This window comes from Salmo salar, chromosome 16 (genome assembly GCF_965601325.2).
Source record: "Salmo salar chromosome 16, fSalSal1, whole genome shotgun sequence".
Taxonomy (NCBI): Eukaryota; Metazoa; Chordata; class Actinopteri; order Salmoniformes; family Salmonidae; genus Salmo; species Salmo salar.
Genome location: NC_138306.1, coordinates 13,764,764 through 13,791,358, shown reverse-complemented (window position 1 = coordinate 13,791,358; position 26,595 = coordinate 13,764,764). Strand labels below are relative to the sequence as shown.

The window sequence follows — 26,595 nt, the reverse complement described above, 5'->3', positions numbered from 1 at the left end:
TTAGACTTAGAGCACAGTGTGATTGTGATATGTCTTAACACCCTACAGTTTTATTACCATTGTCCAGATCACTCCTTCTCTCCTCTCTTTTCTCCCTTAGTCACAGGGATGGATGGGGCATCAGAGACATTTGCACATGGGTCATTCCACTATGTAGGTGCCTTTTGAATAGTGTAACTTTTTATTTAATCTTATTTTGATATTCTGTCTATGGAAGCCCTAAAGCCCAAGGCAAAAAATAAATAAAAAGTAGATTGTTGGAATGATCTTTTACGAATGACTTACTGTCTCATTTGAGCAACTTAGTAAAAAAAGAAAACATTTATACTATAATTTAAAAAAAACGTTTACTTAGTCGTTCAAACGAGATACTAACTCATTCAAACAGGATACTAAGTCTTTTGAACAGCTCATTATTAGGGATGTAACAATTCACCGATACGCATCAGTCCCCGATTCAAATGTTAAAGATACAAGTGCATTGGGCCACGGACCCCAAACCAATCCAATTGTAGTAGGTCCAAAAAATCTATTCAAACGTTACGAATCGCCAGTTCACAAAAATGTTTTGCTCATATTACATTATTTCTACTTTCCGAAAATACCTAATCTTTTGTGACAACTGATGCGTCCTCTGCTTCATTGAACTGCATATAACTGTGTTGACAGTCATCGATCTACAAGTCATTTTGCATGCCGAACAACCCCAGGCAATATCAGTAGCCTAGTCAAACTGCACATTGCGGCCAGCTTTGCGCACTGTGCTCAGCTTCGTGCGCTGACCAACGCGAGGTAGGCAGCCTGTTCCTGATCTTGCACATCTGGCACCTTTAGCATTCAAATGCTAAAATGGCTTGCGTAATATTAGGCTTTATTAGTTGAGTGACAACATATGTCATTTGCTAGATTATTGTTATCTATGCGCTGTTGAAAATGGTGTTTTACGGGAATAAAATTAAGCTACCATAGACAGAACTCTCATCTGGCTATAGCTGCTGAACGGGGCTTACAATATATTTTATTTAGATTTTTCATGGTTCAGCATCAGCAATAGTTTTGGTAGTTTTGCTTTAAACAATCAGTGTACAGTATATGGTAATTGTTAGATACACAGGGTAAAGTTGATAATGTCTTAACGAGGACAGGAATCACTTTTGCGAAGTAAACTGCATGGCCGTAGGGAGAGGAGAAGATCACTTCGTAAAAACTTCTTAACGGTAAAAACCATTTGACTTTTGAGATGGGGGTAAAATCCAAAGTTGTGCTATGTATTCATTGGCTATGTCATATCTCATTTGTAAATGATAAATATTGATATATTACAAGCTCAAACACATCCTCTGCAAAAATTACAGTGCAAAAATTACAGTGGGAATTCAGTGGGTGATGGTGATTTTAGAACCAAAGTGGGGGATCAAAAATCATAGGCTACATTGCAAGCTTTTCAAACTAAAATGTATCGTACCTGTATTGTGTCAGAGCCCATGTATCTAGATACTGTACGCAATGAATCGTCTTGAAAGGGAAAGATGCACATCCCTAATTATCTTGTTCAAACGACACATTTTTTATTTTGTCTAATTAGGCCTCATTTGTTGGAGCACCAGTTGTGCTTGTCAGGCTAGGCATGCTAGGCTAATATGAGGTGAGGATCAGCTAGACGAGCCGGACAAACTACTCTCTTCGATGAAAGTCCAAGCACTCTCCCAGTGTTTCCCCAGTTTAAGAATCGAGACATTTGCGCATCTCCAGTCAGAACCGAACCTGCCCAAACGTTTTCCCCTGGTGCATTTTCCAGCTGGCATTTGCATTGCCTTCATTGTTGTTTTCCTTACTAATTATTACTTTGGACATGTGTTTGTTACTATCAAAGTACAGTACCAGTCAAAAGTTTGGACACACCTACTCATTCAAGGGTTTTTCAAAATGTTTACTATTTTCTACATTGTAAAATAATAGTGAAGACATCAAAACTATGAAATAACACACATGGCATCATGAAGTGACCAAAAAAGTGTCAAAAATCAAAATATGAGGTAGTCACCTGTAATGCATTTCAATTAACAGGTGTGCCTTGTTAAAAGTTAATTTGTGCAATTTCTTACGCGTTTGAGCCAATCAGTTGTGTTGTGACAAGGTAGGGGTGGTATACAGAAGATAGCACTATTTGGTAAAAGACCAAGTCCATATTATGGCAAGAACAGCTCAAATAAGCAAATAGAAACGACAGTCTAGCATTACTTTAAGACAGTCAATACGGAAAATTTGAAAGTTTCTTCAAGTGCAGTCACAAAACCATCAAGCGCTATGATGAAACTGGCTCTCATGAGGACCACCACAGGATCCAGAGTTACCTCTGCTGCAGAGGATAAGTTCAATAGTTCCCAGCCTCCGAAATTGCAGCCCAAATAAATGCTTCACAGAGTTCAAGTAACACACACATCTCAACATCAACTGTTCAGAGGTAACTGCGTGAATCAGGCCTTCATGGTCGAATTGCCGCAAAGAAACCACTACTAAAGTACACCAATAAGAAGAAAAGACTTGCCTGGGCCAAGAAACACGAGCAATGGACATTAGACCGGTGGAATATTTTGGTTTTTCTATTCCAAAAACGAAAATGCATTTCTTACTGTAGCCGATGTACTATAGGCCTAAGGGTTTCCGTTAGGAAGATATGGCACTGTACAACGTGTTTCTATTCCAAGAAAACGAAAATGCATCTGTTACTGTAGCTGTTTTAGCATAACTTACTTATTGGCATAAAGGCCTACAGTGGTTCATCCTTTAAAAGTTGCAGCGTACTTATGCGCAGCATAAATGGTGCCGCAGAATTCTATGGCACGTTATTTAAGTGTGAGCCACTGGTACCAGTAATGCTAGTTTGACCACCAAAGGGCATCTTTGAGAAGTATTTGATAGCCTTCAATAGTGGCTGTACTAGAGAATTGAAAACCTTTTTTTGTAAGAGCATAGTATATGGGGACTGATTTTAATACATTTTGCTAACTGAAAATATGGCACTGTACAATGTGACGGTCGGCAGTAGGTTACAGTACTTGGCTATTTATCTAAAGAATCCCCGTGTTGTACGGGCATGCGGGAGACCGGGGTTCAATTCCCCGACGGGGAGGAAGGAGCAGCCTGTCCTTGTAAATAAGAATTTGTTCTTAACTGACTTGCCTAGTCAAATAAAGATTACACTAAGAGCATAATATTTCTACACCATAATTGTAGTCTAACCAATACCCAAACGGAGATTCAGTCAAAATTAAAATCTCATTGATTTTACATGCTTGTCTCAGAGCAGCGCAAAATGGTGCTAAAAAAGTTGTAGTTTATTGCTTCAAATCCTATTGCTTCTAACTTCAACATGCTCTTTAAATAAACAAGATCTACACCACTTTTAACAGCACATTACTCAACACTAGTGAGACTCATGTCGCCTATGGTAGGCCTACAGTATATCAAAAACTATGATGTGACTCTCCGCCAATAATTACATATAGAGAAATGGAGGATTCTAAATTAAAACCAAAAGCCGCCTCATGGGTCTCCTGGTGGCGGCCGGCATGGGTATCTGTAGCAACGCATTTTGCATTGTGATGCGGTGACTTAGACAGCTGCGCCACTGAGGAGGCCCCATCCACAAAGTATCAAAATACAGAGAGGTGTTGGTAAAGGTATATTGTCCTGCTAATAGCCCATAATGGGCTATTATAATACTGTACATAGTGTCCAGGTCAGGATAACCAAAACATTTCTTTATTAAAGACTATCAGAAAGAATGTTGGTACTTATTTATTTTGATCCAAATCCATGAATGAGTGAGTCACTCAGCTTTATGTAGGTGCAGGCTATATGACTGTGCCATCAACTTGATTATATATAACAATATTTTGGAGGTTATTTCATTAAAAAAGTGAGCGATTGTAATCTGAATATAGGTCAAAATAATATTTGTAAAGTCCAAAACATTTATTTCTGTTTTTAGAGGGAGAGAAATGCTGGGCCAATTGTGCGCCGCCCTATGGAACTCCCAATCACGGTCGGATGTGATAGAAAATAATACTTTTTGTGGTATTATTTGTTTTGTCTTTTCTGGTGGATTAAACTGAAATTGCAACCAATCACGGACCGTTGTGATACAGCCAACCTAACTTAGAAATATATTTGACGATAGAATTCTCCCCCTACCCTCCTTCTAGGCAAGTCAACTGTCCAGCTACCTGCTAATAGCTATAATGGCGCTGTACAACATGACCGTGTGTGTTTGAAAGAGTCTTTTCCAGTAAGCAACATTTTGTTTACCTTCATTAGACAACTTTGTTCCAATATTTCTGTAATTCAGTGATTTTTATTCCCATAGTAATTCGTTATGGATCCATAACTAAATAAACATCAGCATTTTGAAAGAGTCTTTTTATCATAATTTTATTAACGAAAGCATAAAGATGCCATTATTAGTAACATTGTTTTAATTTGAACGTGCAGACTGGCACTAAGAACAGCGGGAACGTTTCCCTAGTCAGTGACATTATTAGTGCAATGCCCCTTAAAGTGATGCTCTGTGCTACCCCGTGTGGCAGGGTGGGGGTCCACCCCCCGTCCCCCATGGGCTAGGTCCGTCTTCTGTGCGGCCCATCCCGTGCCCCCTGCCCTTGTGCCTTGAACCTTGCGCTCTTTCAGTGGATACAGCTGGAGAACTGCGAGGTAATCCCATTGTGCGCCACTCGGGAGCCATGACCAATATGACCAATATATATTGTCTTGCTAATAACAGGGTTGATAATATATCTGTGAGATATCCAAAATATTGTTATTTTTTTAACCTGTTAGGGCTAGGGGGCAGCATTTGCACGTCTGGATAAAAAAAATGTACCCGATTTAATCTGGTTACTAATCCTACCCAGTAACTAGAATATGCATATACTTATTATATATGGATAGAAAACACTCTAAAGTTTCTAAAACTGTTTGAATGGTGTCTGTGAGTATAACAGAACTCATTTGGCAGGCAAAACCCTGAGACATTTTCTGACAGGAAGTGGATACCTGATGTGTTGTATTGACTTTAAACCTATCCCATTGAAAAACACAGGGGCTGAGGAATATTTTGGCACTTCCTATTGCTTCCACTAGATGTCACCAGCCTTTACAAAGTGTTTTGAGTCTTCTGGAGGGAGATCTGACCGAACAAGAGCCATGGAACGATGATGTCCCATTAGACACCTGGCGCGCGAGTTCATGTTGGGTACCCTCGTTCCAATACGTTATAAAAGAGTATGCATTCGTCCACCTTGAATATTATTCATGTTCTGGTTAAAAAAGGCCCTAATGATTTATGCTATACAACGTTTGACATGTTTGAACGAACGTAAATATATTTTTTCCCCTCGTTCATGACGAGAAGTCCGGCTGGCTTAGATCATGTGCTAACAAGACGGAGATTTTTGGACATAAATGATGAGCTTTTTTGAACAAAACTACATTCGTTATGGACCTGTGATACCTGGAAGTGACATCTGATGAAGAGAATCAAAGGTAATGGATTATTTACATAGTATTTTCGATTTTAGATCTCCCCAACATGACGTCTAGTCTGTATCGCAACGCGTATTTTTCTGGGCGCAGTGCTCAGATTATTGCAAAGTGTGATTTCCCAGTAAGGTTATTTTTAAATCTGGCAAGTTGATTGCGTTCAAGAGATGTAAATCTATAATTCTTTAAATGACAATATAATATTTTACCAATGTTTTCTAATTTTAATTATTTAATTTGTGACGCTGACTTGACTGCCGGTTATTGGAGGGAAACGATTTCCTCAACATCAATGCCATAGTAAAACGCTGTTTTTGGATATAAATATGAACTTGATAGAACTAAAAATGCATGCATTGTCTAACATAATGTCCTAGGAGTGTCATCTGATGGAGATTGTAAAAGGTTAGTGCATCATTTTAGCTGGTTTTATGGTTTTGGTGACCCTGTCTTTGACTTGACAAAACATTACACACAACTCTTGTAAATGTACTGTCCTAACATACTCTAAATTTATGCTTTCGCCGTAAAACCTTTTTGAAATCGTAAAACGTGGTTAGATTAAGGAGATGTTTATCTTTCAAATGGTGTAAAATAGTTGTCATTTTGAAAAATTTGAATTTTGACATTTATTTGGATTCAAATTTGCCGCTCTTGAAATGCACCTGCTGTTGATGGAGTGCACCACGGGTGGCACGCTAGCGTCCCACCTAGCCCATAGAGGTTAAACAAAGCGATTATTATTATTATTAATTTAGAATTATTGAAAAGCCCCTTGGATATCCTGTAGTACTGTAGCCAACTTCCGACCAGTCACGTTGTACAGCACCTGAGCGGTGCAACGGTCTAAGACACTGCAAACTGTGTTGCTACAGATGCTGGTTTGATACCCGTGCCAGCCTCGACTGGGAGACCTATGAGATGACTGTAGCTATTTGGTTTCTCAACATATCTTCTGACGAAGAGGATCGTGACAGAACTACCCACCTTAAAAGGACCAAGCAGCGGCGGAAATCTGGTGAGGACCGGGGAACACGGCTGGTAAGGGAGCCCGAGAGGCAGTCCCAATATTTTCTTTTTGGGGTGGGCACAAGGGTAGTTTGGCTGGGCGAGGATGGAGCCCCAGGCCAGCTCCCCGTACCCTTTTTGGGCAGAGACCTACTGGACAGGTCCCGTGCTTTGGGGTGATGGGTGCTGTGGTGAGGCCGGGTATTTTCAGGCCGGTACGCGCAGTACCAGCGCCCCGCATGTGCCAGGGGAAAGTGGGCATCCAGCCAGTAGGGGTGATGCCAGTCCTGCGCTCGAGACCGCCAGTGCGCCTCTACGGTCCAGTGTTTCCCGCTACACGCACTAGCCTTGAGGTGCGTGTCTCCAGGCTAGCATGTCCAGTACAAGCCCCACACATCAGGCTTCTAGTGCGTAAGCCCAGCCTCGCCAGTCTGGAGCTGCCAGAGCCGCCCGCCAGTCTGGAGCCGCCAGAGCCGCCTGCCAGTCTGGAGCCGCCCGCCAGTCTGGAGCCGCCAGAGCCGCCCACCAGTCTGGAGCCGCCAGAGCCGCCCGCCAGTCTGAAGCCGCCAGAGCCGCCCGCCAGTCTGGAGCCGCCAAAGCCGCCCGCCAGTCTGGAGCCGCCAGAGCCGCCCGCCAGTCTGGAGCCGCCAGAGCCGCCCGCCAGTCTGGAGCCGCCAGAGCCGCCCGCCAGTCTGGAGCCACCCGCCAGTCTGGAGCCGCCGGCCAGTCTGGAGCCGCCAGAGCCGCGCGCCAGTCTGGAGCCGCCAGAGCCGCCCGCCAGTCTGGAGCAGCCAGGGTCGCCCGCCAGCCGGGCGCAGTCAGGGTCGCCTACCAGTCCTCCGACGCGGCCAGGGGCGCCACCTAAGTGGGCGACGCCGAGGGTGGAGCGGAGTCCACGTCCCGCACCTGAGCCGCCTCCAATATAGATGGGTTGGGGAGGGGGGGTGTAGCACAGGTGCCGTCGTTGACGGCAGCCACCCTCCCTTCCCTCCCTTTAGTTTAGGGGGATTTTCTGTTTGTTTTGGGGGATTACTGGGTTTTGTGTAAGGTGCATCCGGGGTCTGCACCTTTGTGGTGGGGGGGGGGGGGGGTACTGTCACGTCCTGACCAGTATAGAGGATTATTTGTTATTGTAGTTTGGTCAGGACGTGGCAGAGGGTAGTTAGTTTATGTATTCCGGTGTTTTGGGTTTCTTTTCTATGTTTGTGTTTCTATGAGTTTTCTATCTGTTCTGTTTCTATGTTAGTTAATTGGGGTATGGACTCTCAATTGAAGGCAGGTGTTTTCTAGTAGCCTTTGATTGGGAGTCCTATATATTAGGGTATGTTTGGTCTTGTTGTTTGTGGGTAGTTGTGTTAACACTGCTATGATTTTGTAAGTAGCCTGTTAGCCTGTCTGGAGTCGTTCGTGTTTATTGTTTTCTGTGTATACTTTGCTCTAAAATATTAAAAAGATGAGTATCCACATTCCTGCTGCAGTTTGGTCAATTCAACACGGCAAAAATTACGACAATTCTTGAATATGGGGTGAGACATTCTTACTAATTTGTAAATAAAGCCAGTTTGTTATTTAGAATTATTTATTTCTGTTTTTAGAGGCTGAGAAATTAAAAGCACACCGTGCCTATTTTTGGAAAATCGTCAGTCCATATGTGAAGTGTAATTCCCCCATCGTATTTACCCAAGTTCTCACTTAACTCCAGGACCACCAACAGTTTTTTTTTGTTGTTGCTTGATGTAGGACTCTAGTGCCAGAGAAGAGAGGCTCAGACTGAAAACACCTCCATTCATTTACTAAAAGATAGTCAATTTGTGCCACAGTTTAGACTACCGATAGATCAGCGTTCTAACTCCCCCTTGTGATAGTGTGGTGCAATGACAGAATGCCACCATCTACCACTAACGGCCGCAAAATAAGCTCAAAACTTTTAAAGGAACAACTGCTGTACATGATTCCATGTGTTATTTCATAGTTTACATGTCTTCACTATTATTCTACAATGTAGAAAATAGTACAAATAAAGAAAAACCCTTGAATGAGTAGGTGTGTCCAAACTTTTGACTGGTACTGTAAGTGGCTTATTACGTTATTGTTATAGTTTCTGTATATTGTGTTATGTTGTTTCTACTGTAGCACACTATGTACAGTATGTATGGAGCATAATGTATTCTGTGTGTTTTACTTTATAATTGCGGACACATGAGATACTACTTTCATGTATGTTGTTATACTCAATTGTGCTTATGCAGCTACATTCTTCAATTGGCTCTGTAAAACAATACTAATGGAGTCAGATAAGTACTACCTTGTGTGGTATCCTTTGAAGCTGCCCTGCTCCCTTGTAGAGTAGTAGTAGTTTTATTAGCGGGAACAAAAATTGCAATTTCATTATAAATATGCATAACCCATACAGTGCCTTCAGAAAGTATTCACACCCCTTGACTTTTTCCACATTTCATTGTGTTACAGACGGGATTTAAAATTGATAAAATTGAGATTTGTTTGTCATTGGCCTAAACACAATACCCCATAATGTCAAAGCAGAATTATGTTTTCAGAAATGTTTACAAATTAATTGAAAATGAAAAGCTAAAATGTCTTGAGTCAATAAGTATTCAGCCCCTTTGTTATTGCAAGCCTAAATAATTTCACGAGTAAAAATGTGCTTAAAGAAAAAACCAATCATTCCTTTAATTTACAGTGTTAAATAGCACTAATATGTGAGAACAATATTTTTTATGAAAAAACAAACATTTTATGGATATATTTATGGTTGGTAGCAACATGGAAATTGTTGTGGAAATCTGTTGCAGCTCAAGTCAACAAAAAATCCACAATGCAATGTTCTCACTATGGGCTGGCTGGCCAGCTAGCTAGCAAACGTAGCTACACACAATAACAAAGACAATATCAGCATGTAAAGCAGCTAATTAGTTGTAAAATCGCCTAAACAAACTGCACTATCAATTTAGGAGTCTACAATCTCACCATGTTCAACCAGCAGATCGATGTGCCTAACATTTGCAATGACTACTGGAAATGTTTCACAATGATGTCATTAGGCAGAGCAGGCAACAGATGGCACCCAGACAGCAGAGTTGGGGACAGATATGCAGGGACAGACTGGCAGAGACAGGGAGTCTCAGGTAAGTTTGTTGAGTCTTTGTTTGGCAACATTATGAAAGGTTCTCAATTTTTTTGACTTGTAAAATAGGAACATAATTGGAAAATGCCATGGATACCCCCACTCTCAACTTAAACTGGTGACTGAACTAAGATTTGTTAAAGGCAATGGTATTGCTGTTGTGATTAGTTGTGTAGTTTTGGGTACCGGTAGTTAGGAGTACGGCAAACACCTTATTTCTTTGATTCCTCAATATACATTTACCATATTACAACGTAGGCTATGTGTTACAGCACTACTTTTGGTGTCCCCCTCAGGAATTGCTCTTGAGAAAATGTCATGTAATTGTCCCCTCCAAAGTTGATATCAGATTTTCGCCCCTGCATACGAAGTAGCTATGTTGAGCGTAAAAGTGATTTTGAAGCAGATCCTATGCGCTAGATTTAGAGTTATTTGCCAACTTTAGTTGTGAATGATACAAACCTTCCAATTTCTTAGAAATCAAAACAAGTATGAGCTGCATGATGCAACTATTGGCTATTGATGATTTGAAAAAGTTGCAAAAAAAGCTTGTGCTCTTTTCCTTGCCTCAGGCTGCACAGCTGTTCTCTCATCAAGTGATCATATCTTCACCCATCACACTATTCTCAATTGAATCTTTACTAATATGTCAAATTAGTTTGGATTTAGAATGGCCCATTATCAATGGGCAGGAACAGTGGGCAGGAACAGGAGCAGGGGAAAAATACATGTAATCTGTATGCACTCAAATAGCGAATGGAGGCCGGTCCATGATGCCCGAAAGGCTACTTCGATTTTATAGCTGAGCTGTGCTTAATACGAGCAGCGTCGAAATAAATATAAGAACACTTATTTCACTCCATGCATCAACCACTGTTTGAGGAGATTGCGCTCGCTGTGCGACAGGTGATATTCCACCCAAACTCTGTATACCATGGCCTCTCCAACCCTAACCCTGGAGCTACCCAGTGCTTAATTTGGGAAACCAAGTGAAATCTGTTCGGGAACATCGTTAGTAACTTGTTTCCATAACAAAATACATTTCACTAAACAGTTGACAGCCCTTCTGCACTCTCGAGAAAGGAATAAAGGGGAGAGAGATGGAAATGCATGGTGGTGAGAAATTCTGTATAGCTAAAGGTAATGTGCCACCCAATTAATTATGAAAATATATTTAAAAAAATCCCTATTACTAGGCTACTCAAAATCTAATACAAATTCACTATATTTATCGGCTACCTGTAAGCCGGCCTGCACAATCAATGAACCATCAGCATCGCCTAGGACTCTCCCCGAATCAGGGATAGACATTTTGCATAAGGTAACCAGTCCACCCAGTATACATAATAATACAGTCCACACTCAAAGGCGATTACTAAAATGTGTTTAATTTTGGATGATGCACCGAAGACATTTTAAATCAGTTTTGTTTTATGTTTTTCTGCTATGGGTAATATGCAGTAGGCTATGTTTTGGATAACTGCACAATCAGAATTTTAAATCGGGGGGGGTGGGGGGGTTCGGTCTTGGGCTCAGTTTCAACCTGCTCTTGAACTTCTTTCTTCAAATTGATCATCAATGTGAGGTGAGTTTTTAAAGGACCATACTATTCTGATGATAAGTATTAAATGTGATTTTCTATTGAATTTGCATTGATGTCAGAGTGGTTAGAGGGACGATAGAGCCCTGAGTAACAGACCATTAGCGGCCTGATGATCGTTAGCAAGTTGGGTACTACTGTAACGCCCTGGCCATAGAGAGGGGTTTTTTGTTCTTTATTTTGGTTAGGCCAGGGTGTTACATTGGGTGGGCGTTCTATGTTCTGTGTCTATGTGTTTGTATTTCTTTGTTTTGGGCCGTGTGTGGCTCCCAAATCAGGCACAGCTGATGTTCGTTGCTGTTGATTGGGAGTCACACATAAGTGCATGTCTTTCCGTTGGGGTTTTGTGGGTAATTGTTTCTGTTCAGTGTGTTAGCTGTCAGTACTGTTTAGCTGTCGGTTGTTTCTTGTTTTGTAGTTATATAGTGTTCTTTCTGAATTAAATTATGAACACTAACTCCGCTGCACCTTGGTCTTCTTCCGACGACAGGCGTTACAACTACCAAAGCATGTCCAGAGCGCATAACAGGAGATTACCGTGACTCATGACTGCCGGTGAAGCGGTAATATGGTCAGCCCTACATGCAACTCAATATTAGGAAGGTGTTCCTAATGTTTTGTACACTCAGTGTATATATAAAATACAGGAAAATCACATTGACTGCACTGGCTCTTTAGAACTTTTCTAGTTCATCTATAGATGGTTGAAAAGATCGACGTGTTATGCTCGATCCGCTCAGTTTCCCACCACAAAACAACAGAAAATGGCCCATATGAGTAGAACCAGCTCACCTGTTTTTACACTATGATTTGACTATTAGATGTTCAATGTTTCTTAAAAAAATATATATATATGAAAAAAAGGAAGGCTTCACCCTATTAAAACAAGAGTTCAGTTACCGTAACAGGGTTGACCTTAAAATGAGGAACAGGTTGTTTGTTTTTTTACCTTAAAAATGAATCACTAATCACAGGAAATAAATACTTACCTTCAGAAATGACTTTGTCAAAGCTACAAAATAACTAGGGCTTTACAACAGGGATCAAAACTGTGACCAAAACACTCACATTTGCGACCCTTTGACTTGGCAGTGCAATTTTGATTTATGATTTATTCAAATTGTATTGTGCAATTGACCAAAAATGTACCATATGAAAGTATCTGTCTGTCCCTGTTTCACTGTCGGCTGCTGTGTGAGCAAGCCACTCTCTCGCCCTACTGTGCGCATGGAGGAGTGGGCATTCTAATAAGCACAACCAAATGACCGTTGCTCAAAATACAATTGCGGGAAAAATACAGATTTAAAAAAAACTACTGTTGTTCTAGTTACAGAGAGGAGAGTCACAGCTTTCTGGGAGTATATCATTTATTTCTCTCAATACTGAGTTCATGGCACCACTTTACCACCGGAGTAGTCGTTTCTATGTGGTCTATATTAAAAGGCATTTCATTTACTATAATATGCTTATACAATTCAATATTTGTGCCCAATTTCTACTTGCAGCAGTTTTTTTTATCTCAATGTCAAATCATTCTGTGTAACAATTTAATATGATTGTTTTCAATCAAAATGGTCAAAAAGAAACAGAAAAAGCTTCTTAGCAAGAGCAATTTCTCAAGCAAGAATTTTGCTTGGACTGTCTGGGAGTGGTCTGAGTGGGGAAAACGTAAAACTAGCTGTTATTGGCAGAGGTTTGGAACGGTCTTTCTTATTGGTCTATTCACTAATTTACCACCTAGCGATGTCACCAGGCAGGCCAAAACTCCATCCCACCAAAACAGGCTGAAGTTTCAAGTTTCACATTAAAAGAGCATTATCATAATTTTCACAATTTCACAGTATTATTTCAACCTCATATTTTGGAATTATATATAAAACACAGGAAAATCATGTTTTTGATTGTACTGGGCCTTTTAAATATCAAAGGGACGCAAAAGGCACTCATTTCGTGGAATGACCCACATGATATGTCCTCTCCTGAACCACAGGTATGGCTCAAAGACAGCCAATGCATATATATATTTTTGATATTTTTGATATTTTTTGGAGCTTACGGCACCTGGTATTCCCAGGCGGTCTATCGTCCCGGTACTAACCAGGCCCGACCTTGAAGTGGCGTGTTCAGGGTGGTATGGCTCATCTCTGCAACTCCTCAATTGGCTCGGGAGAGGCAAAGGTCGAGTCACGCGTCCTCCGAAACATGACCCGCCTGGCCGCCTACGTCTTATCACACTGCTCGCTTAACCCGGATGTCAGCCGCACCAATGTGTCAGAGGAAACACTGTTCGACTAACGACCGGAGTCAGCTTGCAGGCTCCCGGCTCAGTTGCAAGGAGTCACTGGAGCACGATGAGCCAAGGAAAGCCCCACCGGCCTAACCCTCCCCTACCCCAGACGGCCAATTGTGCACTGTCCTATGGAACTCGCTGTCACGGCCAGATGTGACACAGCTTGGGATCGAACCCTAGACTGTAGTGGTGCCTCAGCACTGCAGTGCAGTTCTTTTGACCTCTGCGCCACCCAGGAGCACAAGAATGCATACATATCATGAGGGATGCAAATCATGCAAACGTCGTCAGGCTCAACAAGAAAACAGATTTGGTAATCCATCTTGAGTGCATGTGCTCTGATCATATTCCCAGCCCTGCTTAGGAACTGGAACAAGAAAGCAGAGCGCTCCAGTGACTCCATTGCTACAGAGCTACACTCACTGCTTTCAGGGCTTGAAGGGGCTGACTGTGCACTCTGTCCTGCACCTGGCTATGTTGACTGCTGAGTTGGACAATCACCAGGATAACTCTCTTTCTTTCTTTCTCTCTCCCTCCCTCTCCCCCTCCATCTCTCTTTCAAACAATCCCTCCTTGTATAAATCAAGGCAACAACTTTCCCTTTAAGGCAAAATCTCCAGCCTCGTGCTTCTTCTGCGCCAGACTTGACCCCTGTCTTACTGTCTGACATTCTCCGATCGACAGTCAATAGTTTCAGGTCAGCGATAGCGAGCATCATAAGGTCTCTCTTCTTCCTGCCAATAACATACGGAGGGAGCTTTATCCTATTTCCTCTGTGGAGGAGCTCAGTTCCTCAGAGAGCAGTGAGTGGGGTTTAATTGAGGAGTGTGTGTGTTTTAATCCTGCTCTGGGCCAGTAGAGGGGGGGGTCTCAGTAGAGAGACTGTATAGCATGAGACCCCTGCTGAATAGAAAGAGCATTAGCCTCTCCGACTCCGAGAGAGGGAAAAAAAAGAGCCTTTCATTGGCCCCTTAGCCCCGCCAACAGGTTGTTTACTGCAGCCTCGGCCAATGACAAGACATTGTATTCCATAACAACGTCAAACGTTCACGTCAACATTCGGCCACAATGAACAAAGCCTTGGCTCACAGTAGCAGTATCATCATGTGCTTGTCATTTCCTAAATATGATCCAAATATGTAAAGTGCCTGCATACCCTCGTAAACCTGGTCATGATATTCACAGACAGCCAACAATAAAAACAAAAAACGAAGAAACAAGCGTGACATTCACAGAAAAATCTATAGGCTAAGAGCTCGATGTGCTGCTCCAGCTGAACAGTGAACACATGAAGAATTGATTCAGACTTACCCCCAACACCCCAGAGTACTTCAGCTGTGCTTGAGGTGACCAGACAGACAACATACAGAGCTAACACAGGGAAAGTGGAGTGTGTAGAGAGAGGGAAAAAGTTAGTGTGGAGAGTAGGAGGAAAATAAGAGAGGGGTGATTAGAAAGAGGGAGAGTGGAGAAGTTGTGAGTAATGCAGAAAGAGGGGACAAGGCAGGAAGTTGAGTTCAGCCCTATTAGGAGTCTCTGAGGAACACGTTGTCTTTTAAACATGGTCAGCCTTAGTCCCAGACACAGCCATGCTAAGACCTAACAGCACCCAGGAATAGTTGTAGGTCTGTCTAAAACTCATACACAGCAGCTGCTGCTGCAATGAATCAACCCTCTCTCCTTCAATGTTATACAAAGAGAGAGAAAAAAAATTGAATTGAGAACCTGCCTCAATTGGAAGTAAATAAGAAGTTGAAATGTTCCACATAATATTATTCATCCTACTGACCCAAGATGGCCTGTAAACATCTGTGATAACATTCTGAGCAAATAATGAATGACGCTCATCTATATTATCTGTTTATAGCCTATATATACTGCTCAAAAAAATAAAGGGAACACTAAAATAACACTTCCTAGATCTGAATGAATGAAATAATGTTATTAAATACTTTTTTCTTTACATAGTTGAATGTGCTGACAACAAAATGTGGAAGGACCACCAGAGGGCAGGCTGGGCTCATAGATAGTAGCCCAACAAGGCATGTGAGACAAGGTAACCAGAGTCAATTAAGCACAGCTGACGGTACTAATGAGATATTCTCTTTCCCCTACAAGAGAGAGGATGGAACCAGCAAAAAGGGAGAATGGCTACGGAGAGAGAGGTGCTATCCAAGAAGATTCATTAAGACGGTGACGAATATGTGATTGTTGTTATAATTTGAAGATAACCGTAATGTGATCCTGTGTCATCTAAAGAAGACGTATGTTGTTCCTTTGGAGATTCTCATTGACTGTGTTGGAGTGTTTGTAGTGTCAGAAATCCCTCAATAGAGAACTGTGTTGAATCAAGAAAACCTACTCTGGACTCGTTTATTCCACCTTTCCACTTTAGAGTGACACCAAATGACTTGGTCCGCTCGCATTGGTGGAGAATGTGGGCAACTAGGTGGACAAGTGACACAAGGATAAGTGAGTAAATCAAGATTCTTCCAGTAGACAGAGGAACCATTCAAGAACGATGGACAACGCTCTACTACAACAGTTGATCACGGCACAGCAGACAACCATAGAACTCCTGCAACGACAGCTGAGTGGGCGAGAAGAACCTAGAGTGAAGCCAAGAGCGGCTGCTCACGCCATCTTACCTCGTCTCTCCAAGGACGATGATATCGAGGCCTTCCTCATGACCTTCGAAAGGACGGCCACCTTGGAAGAGTGGCCGCCCACAGAATGGGCGAGCGCATTAGCACCTCTTTTGACCAGGGTGGCCCAGGAAGCCTATTTTGACCTGGATTCCCACGAAGCTGCGGACTATGGGCGACTAAAAACCGAGATCCTGTCCCGGTACCAGCTGACTGCCAGAGATAGAGCTGTAAAGTTCCATCAGTGGACCTATATGACTGACCAACCCGTCCGTGCCCAGATCTTCGCTCTAATACGACTGATGAAACAGTGGCTGGAACCCGGAAAGGGAGTAGGACATGTAATTGAGACCCTCGTTGTGGACAAGATATTGAGGGAATTACCCAGTGACTTAAAAAGGGTTGTGGGTCAAACCAACCCGTTGTCAGCCGACGACATAGCCCAGGCGGTGGAAACATACCGATCTACAGGGGAGTTGTTAAAAGGGGACAAGAAGGAACGGAAGGATTCTGCAAATCCCGTACCACGACTCGCCCCGGCACGTCCGCCACCGAAACCTCCAAACCCCCTCCGGAGGTGGGAGAAGTCATCCCCCACACAGCAGGGTCGGTGTTTTAAATGTCAGTCTCCAGATCATTATGCCTCACAATGTCCTAGCAAGGACGAGTCCATGGTCACGGAGTCATCGATGCCCATCCCCACGCATCCCGGTTCGAGAGGGCATGATCAACACTGTTGGTTAACAGAAATAGCCCCAGCCCCAGAGATTCCGGTTCGAGTAGAAGGACAAGATGTGGTTGCCATTCTCGACTCGGGAAGTATGGTTACGTTAGTAGAGGAGCAGATGGTGACCTCAGCAACACTGCTACCAGACAAAGTAGCCGTGTCCTGTATCCATGGAGACACCCACTATTACCCCACCGTGAATCTGTCTATTCTCACTCCGAAAGGAAGGTGTACAGTCAGGGCAGGAAAAGTACCCCAGCTGAAGGTGCCATTATTGATAGGGAGAGACTGTCCTCTATATAAAGAGCTGCGGCAGATGACGTTATGCATGGGAAGAAGGGGGACAGGAAAGAAAAAATAAATAAAATCCAAGCCCGAGGTAGTAGTCCTACAAGGAGACGTAGCCTCGTCCTTGTCCTCTGGAGCAGAGGAAGAAATAGAGACCCAACGTTTACGACAGATATTCCAGGAAACCACCGATGAAGACACCTGCGAAGGGTTATACACGACGCAGGAAGGAAGGAGCAACCAGGCGCTAAGAGATATATTTGAAGCCCCATCCGAGGAGGGAACCTGGAAGGGATTCTCCTCGGTCACCCCTGGAGGGGATGGGGAACAACCTCCACACCCCTCTACCGAGGTTGACCTGCCCCAGGAATTAAAGGGACAGTTCGGCACCTCGCAGCATAGAGACCCAGACCTAAGGGAGGCCATGAGGAAGGTGAAGGTGATCGACGGGAGGAACGTCGACGGATCAGGTGAGCCCCCTCTTCCTTACTATGCAATCAGGCGGGGTCTCTTATATTGGTCGTGCAACGAAGGGGGGAAATCCAGGAATTACTAATGGTGCCTAGACCATACAGGGATACAGTCCTACAGTTAGCCCATTCCCACGTCCTAGGAGGACACCTGGCACGGGACAAGACTATCGACAGAATCATGCAGAGATTCTATTGGCCCTGTGTCACCCGTGATGTGGCCAGGTATTGTAGGACGTGTGATCAATGTCAGCGTACAGCTCCACGGCCACACCTACGTAACCCTTTGATTCCTCTCCCCATCATAGAGACTCCCTTTGAACGCATAGCTATGGACCTCGTGGGACCCCTCCCAAAATCTGCCAGAGGACACGAGTACATCCTAGTGGTCGTAGATTACGCTACCAAGTTCCCAGAGGCCATACCCCTGCGTAACATGTCGTCCAAGGGAATTGCCAAGGAATTGTTCATGATGTTCTCTCGGGTAGGCCTTCCCAAGACGATCCTAACCGATCAGGGAACCCCGTTCATGTCCCGGTTGATGAAGGACTTGTGTCGGTTATATCAGGTTCAACAGATACGTACAAGCATATTCCACCCTCAAACAGATGGGTTGTGCGAACGCTTGAACAAAACGATTAAAAGCATGTTGAGAAGAGTGGTGTCCAGAGACGGGAAAAACTGGGACATGCTTCTCCCACACTTAATGTTTGCCCTGCGAGAAGTACCCCAGGCGTCCACTGGATTCTCCCCGTTTGAATTGCTCTACGGCAGACCCTGTCGAGGGATCCTCGACTTAGCCAAGGAGACCTGGGAGACCCAACCATGTCCCTTCCGATCCACAATAGAACATGTTACCCTGATGAGAGACCGCCTGTCGGCAGTGTGGCCCATAGTAAAGGAGCATATGGAGAAGGCGCAAAGGACCCAAGGCTGGGCCTACGATAAGTCCGCGACATCCCGTGAGTTCTCCGTGGGAGAGAAAGTGATGGTGCTCGTGCCCACAGTTGAACACCGCTTGCTGGCACAGTGGAGGGGGCCCTACGAGGTAATGAAAAGGGTCTCACCGGTCAATTACCTCATCAAACAACCTGACAGGAGGAAGAAGGTCCAACTCTATCACATAAACCTGTTGAAGAAGTACCATGGAAGAGAGGAGGAGGTGGCTTTGATGGCCATGGAGGGCCAAGGAAAAGAGGAGGTTCTACCACAGGTGCGCCATGGCCAAACTCTCTTGCCGGAACAGTCGAGACAGCTAGACAAGCTGATTATTCACTTCGGCCGGGTATTCTCTCCGTTCCCAGGACAAACAGATGTCTTGTTCCACCATATCCACACTGAACCCGGCAAGAAGGTGCATATCCGTCCTTACAGGATTCCTGAGGCCCGCCGAGTCATCGCCAAGAACGAGGTAAGGGAGATGCTGAGGATGGGTGTGATCGAGCCATCGACGAGTGAGTGGTCCAGTCCCATAGTCCTGGTCCCCAAACCCGATGGTAGTATGAGACTCTGCAACGACTTTAGGAGCGTGAATGCAATCTCTACATTCGACGCATATCCCATGCCCCGCGTGGATGAACTCTTGGAGCGCTTAGGAAAGGCCAAGTTCATCACCACCCTGGATTTGACGAAGGGATATTGGCAAGTGCCGGTGGCTCCAGAGGACCGCCCAAAGACCGCCTTCGCCACACCGGAGGGGCTTTTTCAGTATGTGAGGATGCCCTTCGGACTGCATGGTGCTGCTGCAACTTTCCAACGCCTCATGGATGCCATTCTACGGCCCCATCAAGAGTACGCAGCGGCGTACATAGACGATGTGGTCATCCACAGCGAGGACTGGGATAGTCACCTCCTACGACTACGGGCGGTGCTCATGAGTCTGGAAGCCACAGGGTTGACGGCCAATCCAAAAAAATGCTGCCTGGGTCTGTCCGAAGCGGAATACCTGGGGTACACCGTGGGGAATGGGAAAATACGCCCACAGGCAGAGAAGACCAGGGCAATTCGGGACTGGCCTCGACCCCAGACCAAGCGGGACGTTCGGGCCTTCTTAGGGATAACGGGATATTATCGCCGTTTTATCCCTGGATATGCAACCATTGCCAACCCCCTCACAAACCTCATCAAGAAAAACTTGCCAAACCGGGTAGAGTGGAAAGATGAGGCGGAGGAGGCCTTTCAATTGCTAAAAGAGGGCCTGTGTTCTGATCCCGTCCTACAGGCTCCGGACTTCTCACAAGAGTTCATTGTACAGGTAGACGCCTCGGATACGGGGCTCGGGGCCGTACTAGCTCAGGGTGAAGGCGAAGCAGAGAGGCCGATTCTCTTTATAAGTAGAAAGCTCAGCGATCGGGAACAGAGATATGCTACCGTAGAGAAAGAGGCCCTAGCCATTAAGTGGGCCCTCGATTATCTCCGGTACTACCTACTGGGTCGGAGGTTTGCATTAGTTACGGACCATGCGCCCCTCACGTGGATGGCTGGTAAGAGAAACAATAACAACCGAATAGCCAGATGGTTTCTTGCTTTACAACCGTTCTCTTTCCATGTCATCCACAGGGCCGGATCGAGGAACGGGAATGCAGACGCGCTGTCCCGACGCGACCAAGACGGTGCGTCTGGCGTCCCGACCCTCCGGTCCGGTCCTGAGGGGGGAGGTATGTGGAAGGACCACCAGAGGGCAGGCTGGGCTCATAGATAGTAGCCCAACAAGGCATGTGAGACAAGGTAACCAGAGTCAATTAAGCACAGCTGACGGTACTAATGAGATATTCTCTTTCCCCTACAAGAGAGAGGATGGAACCAGCAAAAAGGGAGAATGGCTACGGAGAGAGAGGTGCTATCCAAGAAGATTCATTAAGACGGTGACGAATATGTGATTGTTGTTATAATTTGAAGATAACCGTAATGTGATCCTGTGTCATCTAAAGAAGACGTATGTTGTTCCTTTGGAGATTCTCATTGACTGTGTTGGAGTGTTTGTAGTGTCAGAAATCCCTCAATAGAGAACTGTGTTGAATCAAGAAAACCTACTCTGGACTCGTTTATTCCACCTTTCCACTTTAGAGTGACACCAAATGACTTGGTCCGCTCGCAAAAATCACACAAAAATAATCAATGGAAATCCAATTTATCAACCCATGGAGGTCTGGATTTGGAGTCACACTCAAAATTAAAGTGGAAAACCACACTACAGGCTGATCCAACTTTGATGTAATGTCCTTAAAACAAGTCAAAATGAGGCTCAGTAGTGTGTGTGGCCTCCACGTGCCTGTATGACCTCCCTACAACGCCTGGGCATGCTCCTGATGAGGTGGCGGATGGTCTCCTGAGGGATCTCCTCCCAGACCTGGACTAAAGCATCCGCCAACTCCTGGACAGTCTGTGGTGCAACGTGGCGTTGGTGGATGGAGCGAGACATGATGTCCCAGATGTGCTCAATTGGATTCAGGTCTGGGGAACGGGCGGGCCATAGCATCAATGCCTTCCTCTTGCAGGAACTGCTGACACACTCCAGCCATATGAGGTCTAGCATTGTCTTGCATTAGGAGGAACCCAGGGCCAACCGCACCAGCATATGGTCTCACAAGGGGTCTGAGGATCTCATCTCGGTACCTAATGGCAGTCAGGCTACCTCTGGCGAGCACATGGAGGGCTGTGCGGCCCCCCAAAGTAATGCCACCCCACACCCTTTACTGACCCACCGCCAAACCGGTCATGCTGGAGGATGTTGCAGGCAGCAGAACGTTCTCCATGGCTTCTCCAGACTCTGTCACGTCTGTCACATGTGCTCAGTGTGAACCTGCTTTCATCTGTGAAGAGCACAGGGCGCCAGTGGCGAATTTGCCAATCTTGGTGTTCTCTGGCAAATGCCAAACGTCCTGCACGGTGTTGGGCTGTAAGCACAACCCCCACCTGTGGACGTCGGGCCCTCATACCACCCTCATGGAGTCTGTTTCTGACCGTTTGAGCAGACACATGCACATTTGTGGCCTGCTGGAGGTCATTTTGCAGGGCTCTGGCAGTGCTCCTCCTGCTCCCCCTTGCACAAAGGCGGAGGTAGTGGTCCTGCTGCTGGGTTGTTGCCCTCCTACGGCCTCCTCCACGTCTCCTGATGTACTGGCCTGTCTCCTGGTAGCGCCTCCATGCTCTGGACACTACGCTGACAGACACAGCAAACCTTCTTGCCACAGCTCGCATTGATGTGCCATCCTGGATGAGCTGCACTACCTGAGCCACTTGTGTGGGTTGTAGACTTCATCTCATGCTACCACTAGAGTGAAAGCACCGCCAGCATTCAAAAGTGACCAAAACATCAGCCAGGAAGCATAGGAACTGAGAAGTGGTCTGTGGTCACCACCTGCAGAACCACTCCTTTATAGGGGGTGTCTTGCTAATTGCCTATAATTTCCACCTGTTGTCTATTCCATTTGCACAACAGCATGTGAAATGTATTGTCAATCAGTGTTGCTTCCTAAGTAGACAGTTTGATTTCACAGAAGTGTGATTGACTTGGAGTTACATTGTGTTGTTTAAGTGTTCCCTTTATTTTTTTGAGCAGTATATAAATATATGTTGTTAGACAAAGGAAGATGACGATGGTTGCTAAAGATGGTTGGCGACGGTAATGGTTGTTTTATATGGTTGGCATAAATAACGACTACTTGAGATGGTTGGCAAAATTAATGGCAAAATACAGCATTTCCATAGACCCAGGTGTACTTCCTGCCACTCACCGAGACCCTTTCTGAGCACCTGTCCATGTCCAGCCAGTCCATGAGCATGTGAGCGGTGCTGCTGGGGACCTGGGCCCTCAGGGTGTCCCTCTCCTCCTCTCTGGGCTGCAGCTCCAGGGCCAGCCTCAGGTCCTCAACCAGCTGCAGCACCTGCAGGGGTCCCGCGCTGCCCGGGGAGCCCAGCTCAAACAGGCCGTTGGTGTACTCGGCTGCAGCCTTGGAGCCTGCCAGGGACAAAGGACAAAGAGTCATTATAGTGGACAAGTTAGTACATATCAGCACATATACATATCGCAGTATCAGACCTACTTAGCTCCCTACAACACGTCCAACCTACAGGAGGGTAGCTCTCCAGGAACAGGGTCTGAGAGCCCTAGGTAAGAGCAACAAGTGTACAGTGTGGAGCCTGAAAGAAGAGATTTTACGTTTGGTAGCTAATCCCAGATTACGGAGAGAGGATCAGAGCAGCAGTGTATTATCATGACATCTTAATGCTCCAATACGCTTCCTTTTTCCCTATTAGCCTACTTTACACTAGCATCAGATCGAGGCAGAACATGCAAATGCATTTCCTTTGTTTTGCCATTATGGAACTAGAGATGATGTGACCTACAGGACAGGTCAGGACAGAGGACATTTTACATTTACATTGGTAAGGCCACGGTGAAGCACTACAGCTGGTTAAGACCAGGGAATGCCTATGTGCCCTAGAGGTCTGTGGGTATCTAAAACAATACGAAAATGGCCTCACCCCTCCTATGATACTGGGGTGGGCCATGAGGTCACATGGGCCTGTGGATAGAGTTGTCACATGTTGCTGTCCCTCTAATGCCTTCACACTCAACTGGCTGACGTATCATGATATCATAATGATGTTTCTTCCTATTGTTATGTTAGCAGAAAAGTGAAGTAAAGTAAAAAAAAAATAAACATTCAAAAAATCTCGTGGCCTTGGCAGTACTAACCTGATCCCAGATCTGTTATTGTTGTCTTGCCCACTCCTATGGTCAATGTCATGACATGTAGCACAAACAGATCTGGGACTAGTCCATATCTATGTGTACAAACAGCCGTACTTTCGCTGATGAAAAAACATACAGCGAAACTATGGTACATTGAGTGCATGCTTTGGTTGGCTTGACGTTTGAGGACGATGTAGAAAAGAAAACCCTAGATTTCCCGTAAATATGCCTGTGCCTGCTTGAGGGTCAGTGGGGATACAAACAGAGAGGAACGGATTCTTTTACATCTTTTACAAATATCATAACTACGGGTATCTACAGCCAAATAGCCCTGTTTATTGTTCAACTCATATCTAGTATACTCAGCTTTATTCAGATCACAAGCCTGTTACAAAACAGTTGGTGCAATAAAACGCCTTAAACAAGTTAACAAGCCAGCTCAGTTAAACAGTAGTTGCAGTTTAGTACGTTCTTCTCTTTGTCTGAGCATAGTTTGAAGTTGGTTGAGGTTTCCAAATACTATTCAAATAACTAATTCATATCATCCTAGTATCGACTGACAATAAGTGAAAAAACATCAAGAAACAAATTATTCAACTCAAGATGATAATATTACTGTATCGCTCATCTCATTCAGATGTCCCATCAATAACCAGTAGGAGGCATATTTTCAAGCCCACCACCACTGCAGCAACTCACTACCTGAATATTATACCTTAATGTCAAGTGCCTTTCAGAGATGTTTCCCACGTATACTGTAAACGAAAAGTATTTCCTAAGTATGTTCTAATACTGAAATATAATCAGACCAGTATCTCAAAATATGATTACATTTTGATTATATTCTATTTGTAGTTCGTGACACACCAAGGCTGTATAGTAAAGTAATACACTTTACTTCTAATTGACCATATCTTACTGTGGTAATTGCAATGCGTAGTTTGTGAACGTATTGTTTTCACCTTGACAACTTGGTCAGTCAAGCATATTCACTTGACTGTTGAACCTGATTTCTTGTCATGGTGGATTGAGAGGAAAGGGGAGGACCAGTGGCATGATACTCAAATATTAGACAAGATGTATTTAGATTTACACAATAACACACACTGCTGTGATATTCCCGAACACACAGTAAGTGACTCCATGATGAATCCTGTGGTTGTCAGTGTTGCATGCTTTTCTCTCTCCACAGAGTCTGATTGTAGCGAGTTGTCTTGCTGATCCTTTCGGCAACAAACTGGCATGTTGATCTCCACACTCTAATTTGTTGACTGACTGCATTAAACATTTATCCTCTATTAGTTAAATCATGTTGGCAATAGCTGAGCTTGCTGCAGGGAATGTGACCCCGAGCCACACTCCCTACAAAGTATTGTCCCTAATTTAACAGCCACGCACACACACGCACACACACAGACACACACAGACACTCACACACACACACACACACACACACACACACACACACACACACACACACACACACACACACACACACACACACACACACACACACACACACACACACACACACACACACACACACACACACACACACACACACACACACACACACACACACACACACACACACGGGTACACAGGCAGTGGCTTTCCAAAGCTTGGCAGTCGGTTAAGTAGCCGATAACAGACTCATTTTAAGCCGGCTACTTTTTCTACTTCATATATTAACCAGACTTCTTTTTATTTCAAAGTTTACATTCGCTAGTCAGAAAAGTCTATATATACAGTGGGGGAAAAAGTATTTGATCCCCTGCTGATTTTGTACGTTTGCCCACTGACAAAGAAAGGATCCGTCTATAATTTTAATGGTAGGTTTATTTGAACAGTGAGAGACAGAATAACAACAAAAATATCCAGAAAAATGCATGTCAAAAATGTTATAAATTGAGCTAAGCATTTTGAGGCCCTTCTCTTGGTAACAGAGACATCATTTGTTTCCTGCAATACTACACATTTTGTCATGGGGCTGAGAGATGCCTAGACAATATCCAAAACAACTAACAACACACTGAATTCATACAATTCCCATATTTTCAGTAATCATGTCTTTCTACTCAATACCACAACTCATTTTACCAATTTGGGAGGTAAAGTCATTTAAGTATTCAATAATTTAACTGTTTATTTCAGTTGGAAGCAAGGCAATAGAATGTACCAGAAGCCACCAAAATAGAGCTAGTCCCGGAACCCCCCAACCCGGAATTCCATGGCTGGCTACTTTTTATATCTGGCTGCTTATTCCATGTACTTACAGGAAACACTGCACACACACACACGCACACAAACACACACAAACTGTTACTGCATAGACCCTTTAAACAGGATTCATACTGTACATGCAAGAAAAAGTACGATGCCATTAAAACACACTCCTATCTTGGGAGCACATCATAGCAGAACAGACTTATCTGATTTCCACTGTAAACGAGCTAAACATCCAATCATGCTCCTTCCTTATCCTGGAGGATCTCCAACAAAGCCCTCTGAAATAACATTAAGGTCTGACATACTGTAAGCCAGTGTGGGTTCTTCATTTGAATGCTATCTCTTTCATTCATCTTCATCTTTGCAACATCAGCTGTATTTGGCAGGTTGATGTTTACTGGGATGAATCTTGTCCAGGAGACAGAGCTGAGCGATTTGCACTAGATTGGCTAACTGCAAAGTCAAAATTGGCTATATATTGTAAAAATTCATGAAAACAAAAATGTGTCTTTTGGTCTTAATTTAAGGTTAGGGCAGCAGTGGGGTTACAGTTAGGGTTAGGTTTAAAATCTTACATTGTGGCTGTGCCAGCTAGTAGCTACAGAGCTGCCTCTGTGTTTTCAGCGTGTTGGAATGAAATGCATTAGCTGGAGATTTCCATCCACACTATGAATACTGTTTTTATATGTCATTCAGGCCATCACTGCCTGCTGGGCATCTTCAGCATGAGTAGACAGGCCCTGTCCTCCATGTCTCTAAACATGAGTTATGGCGTCAAAGATTATATAAACACATCATGGTCCTCTCTGGCTCAGTTGGTAGAGCACGGCACTTGAACTACACAATTGTAGATTCGATTCCCACTGGGACCACCTATACGAAAATGTATGCACGCATGACTGAGTCGCTTTGGAGAAAAGCACCTACTAAATGGCATGTATTGTTATATTACTA

The 26,595-nt window shown here is 44.3% G+C and overlaps 1 protein-coding gene across 10 annotated transcripts in view; it reads right to left on the bottom strand.

Annotated features, from left to right (window-relative positions):
- Positions 1-26,595, bottom strand: part of LOC106573224 (liprin-beta-2) — a 129,935-nt gene that overhangs the window by 59,106 nt on the left and 44,234 nt on the right. For all 10 annotated transcript variants that reach the window (XR_014380844.1, XR_014380845.1, XR_014380846.1 and 7 more), the window contains exon 3: positions 22,451-22,674. Coding sequence is in view for 7 of the 10 variants with exons in the window: in XM_082962537.1 (XP_082818663.1) it covers positions 22,451-22,674 (224 nt within the window). In the remaining 3 variants the exon portion in view is untranslated. The remainder of the gene's footprint in view (positions 1-22,450; positions 22,675-26,595) is intronic.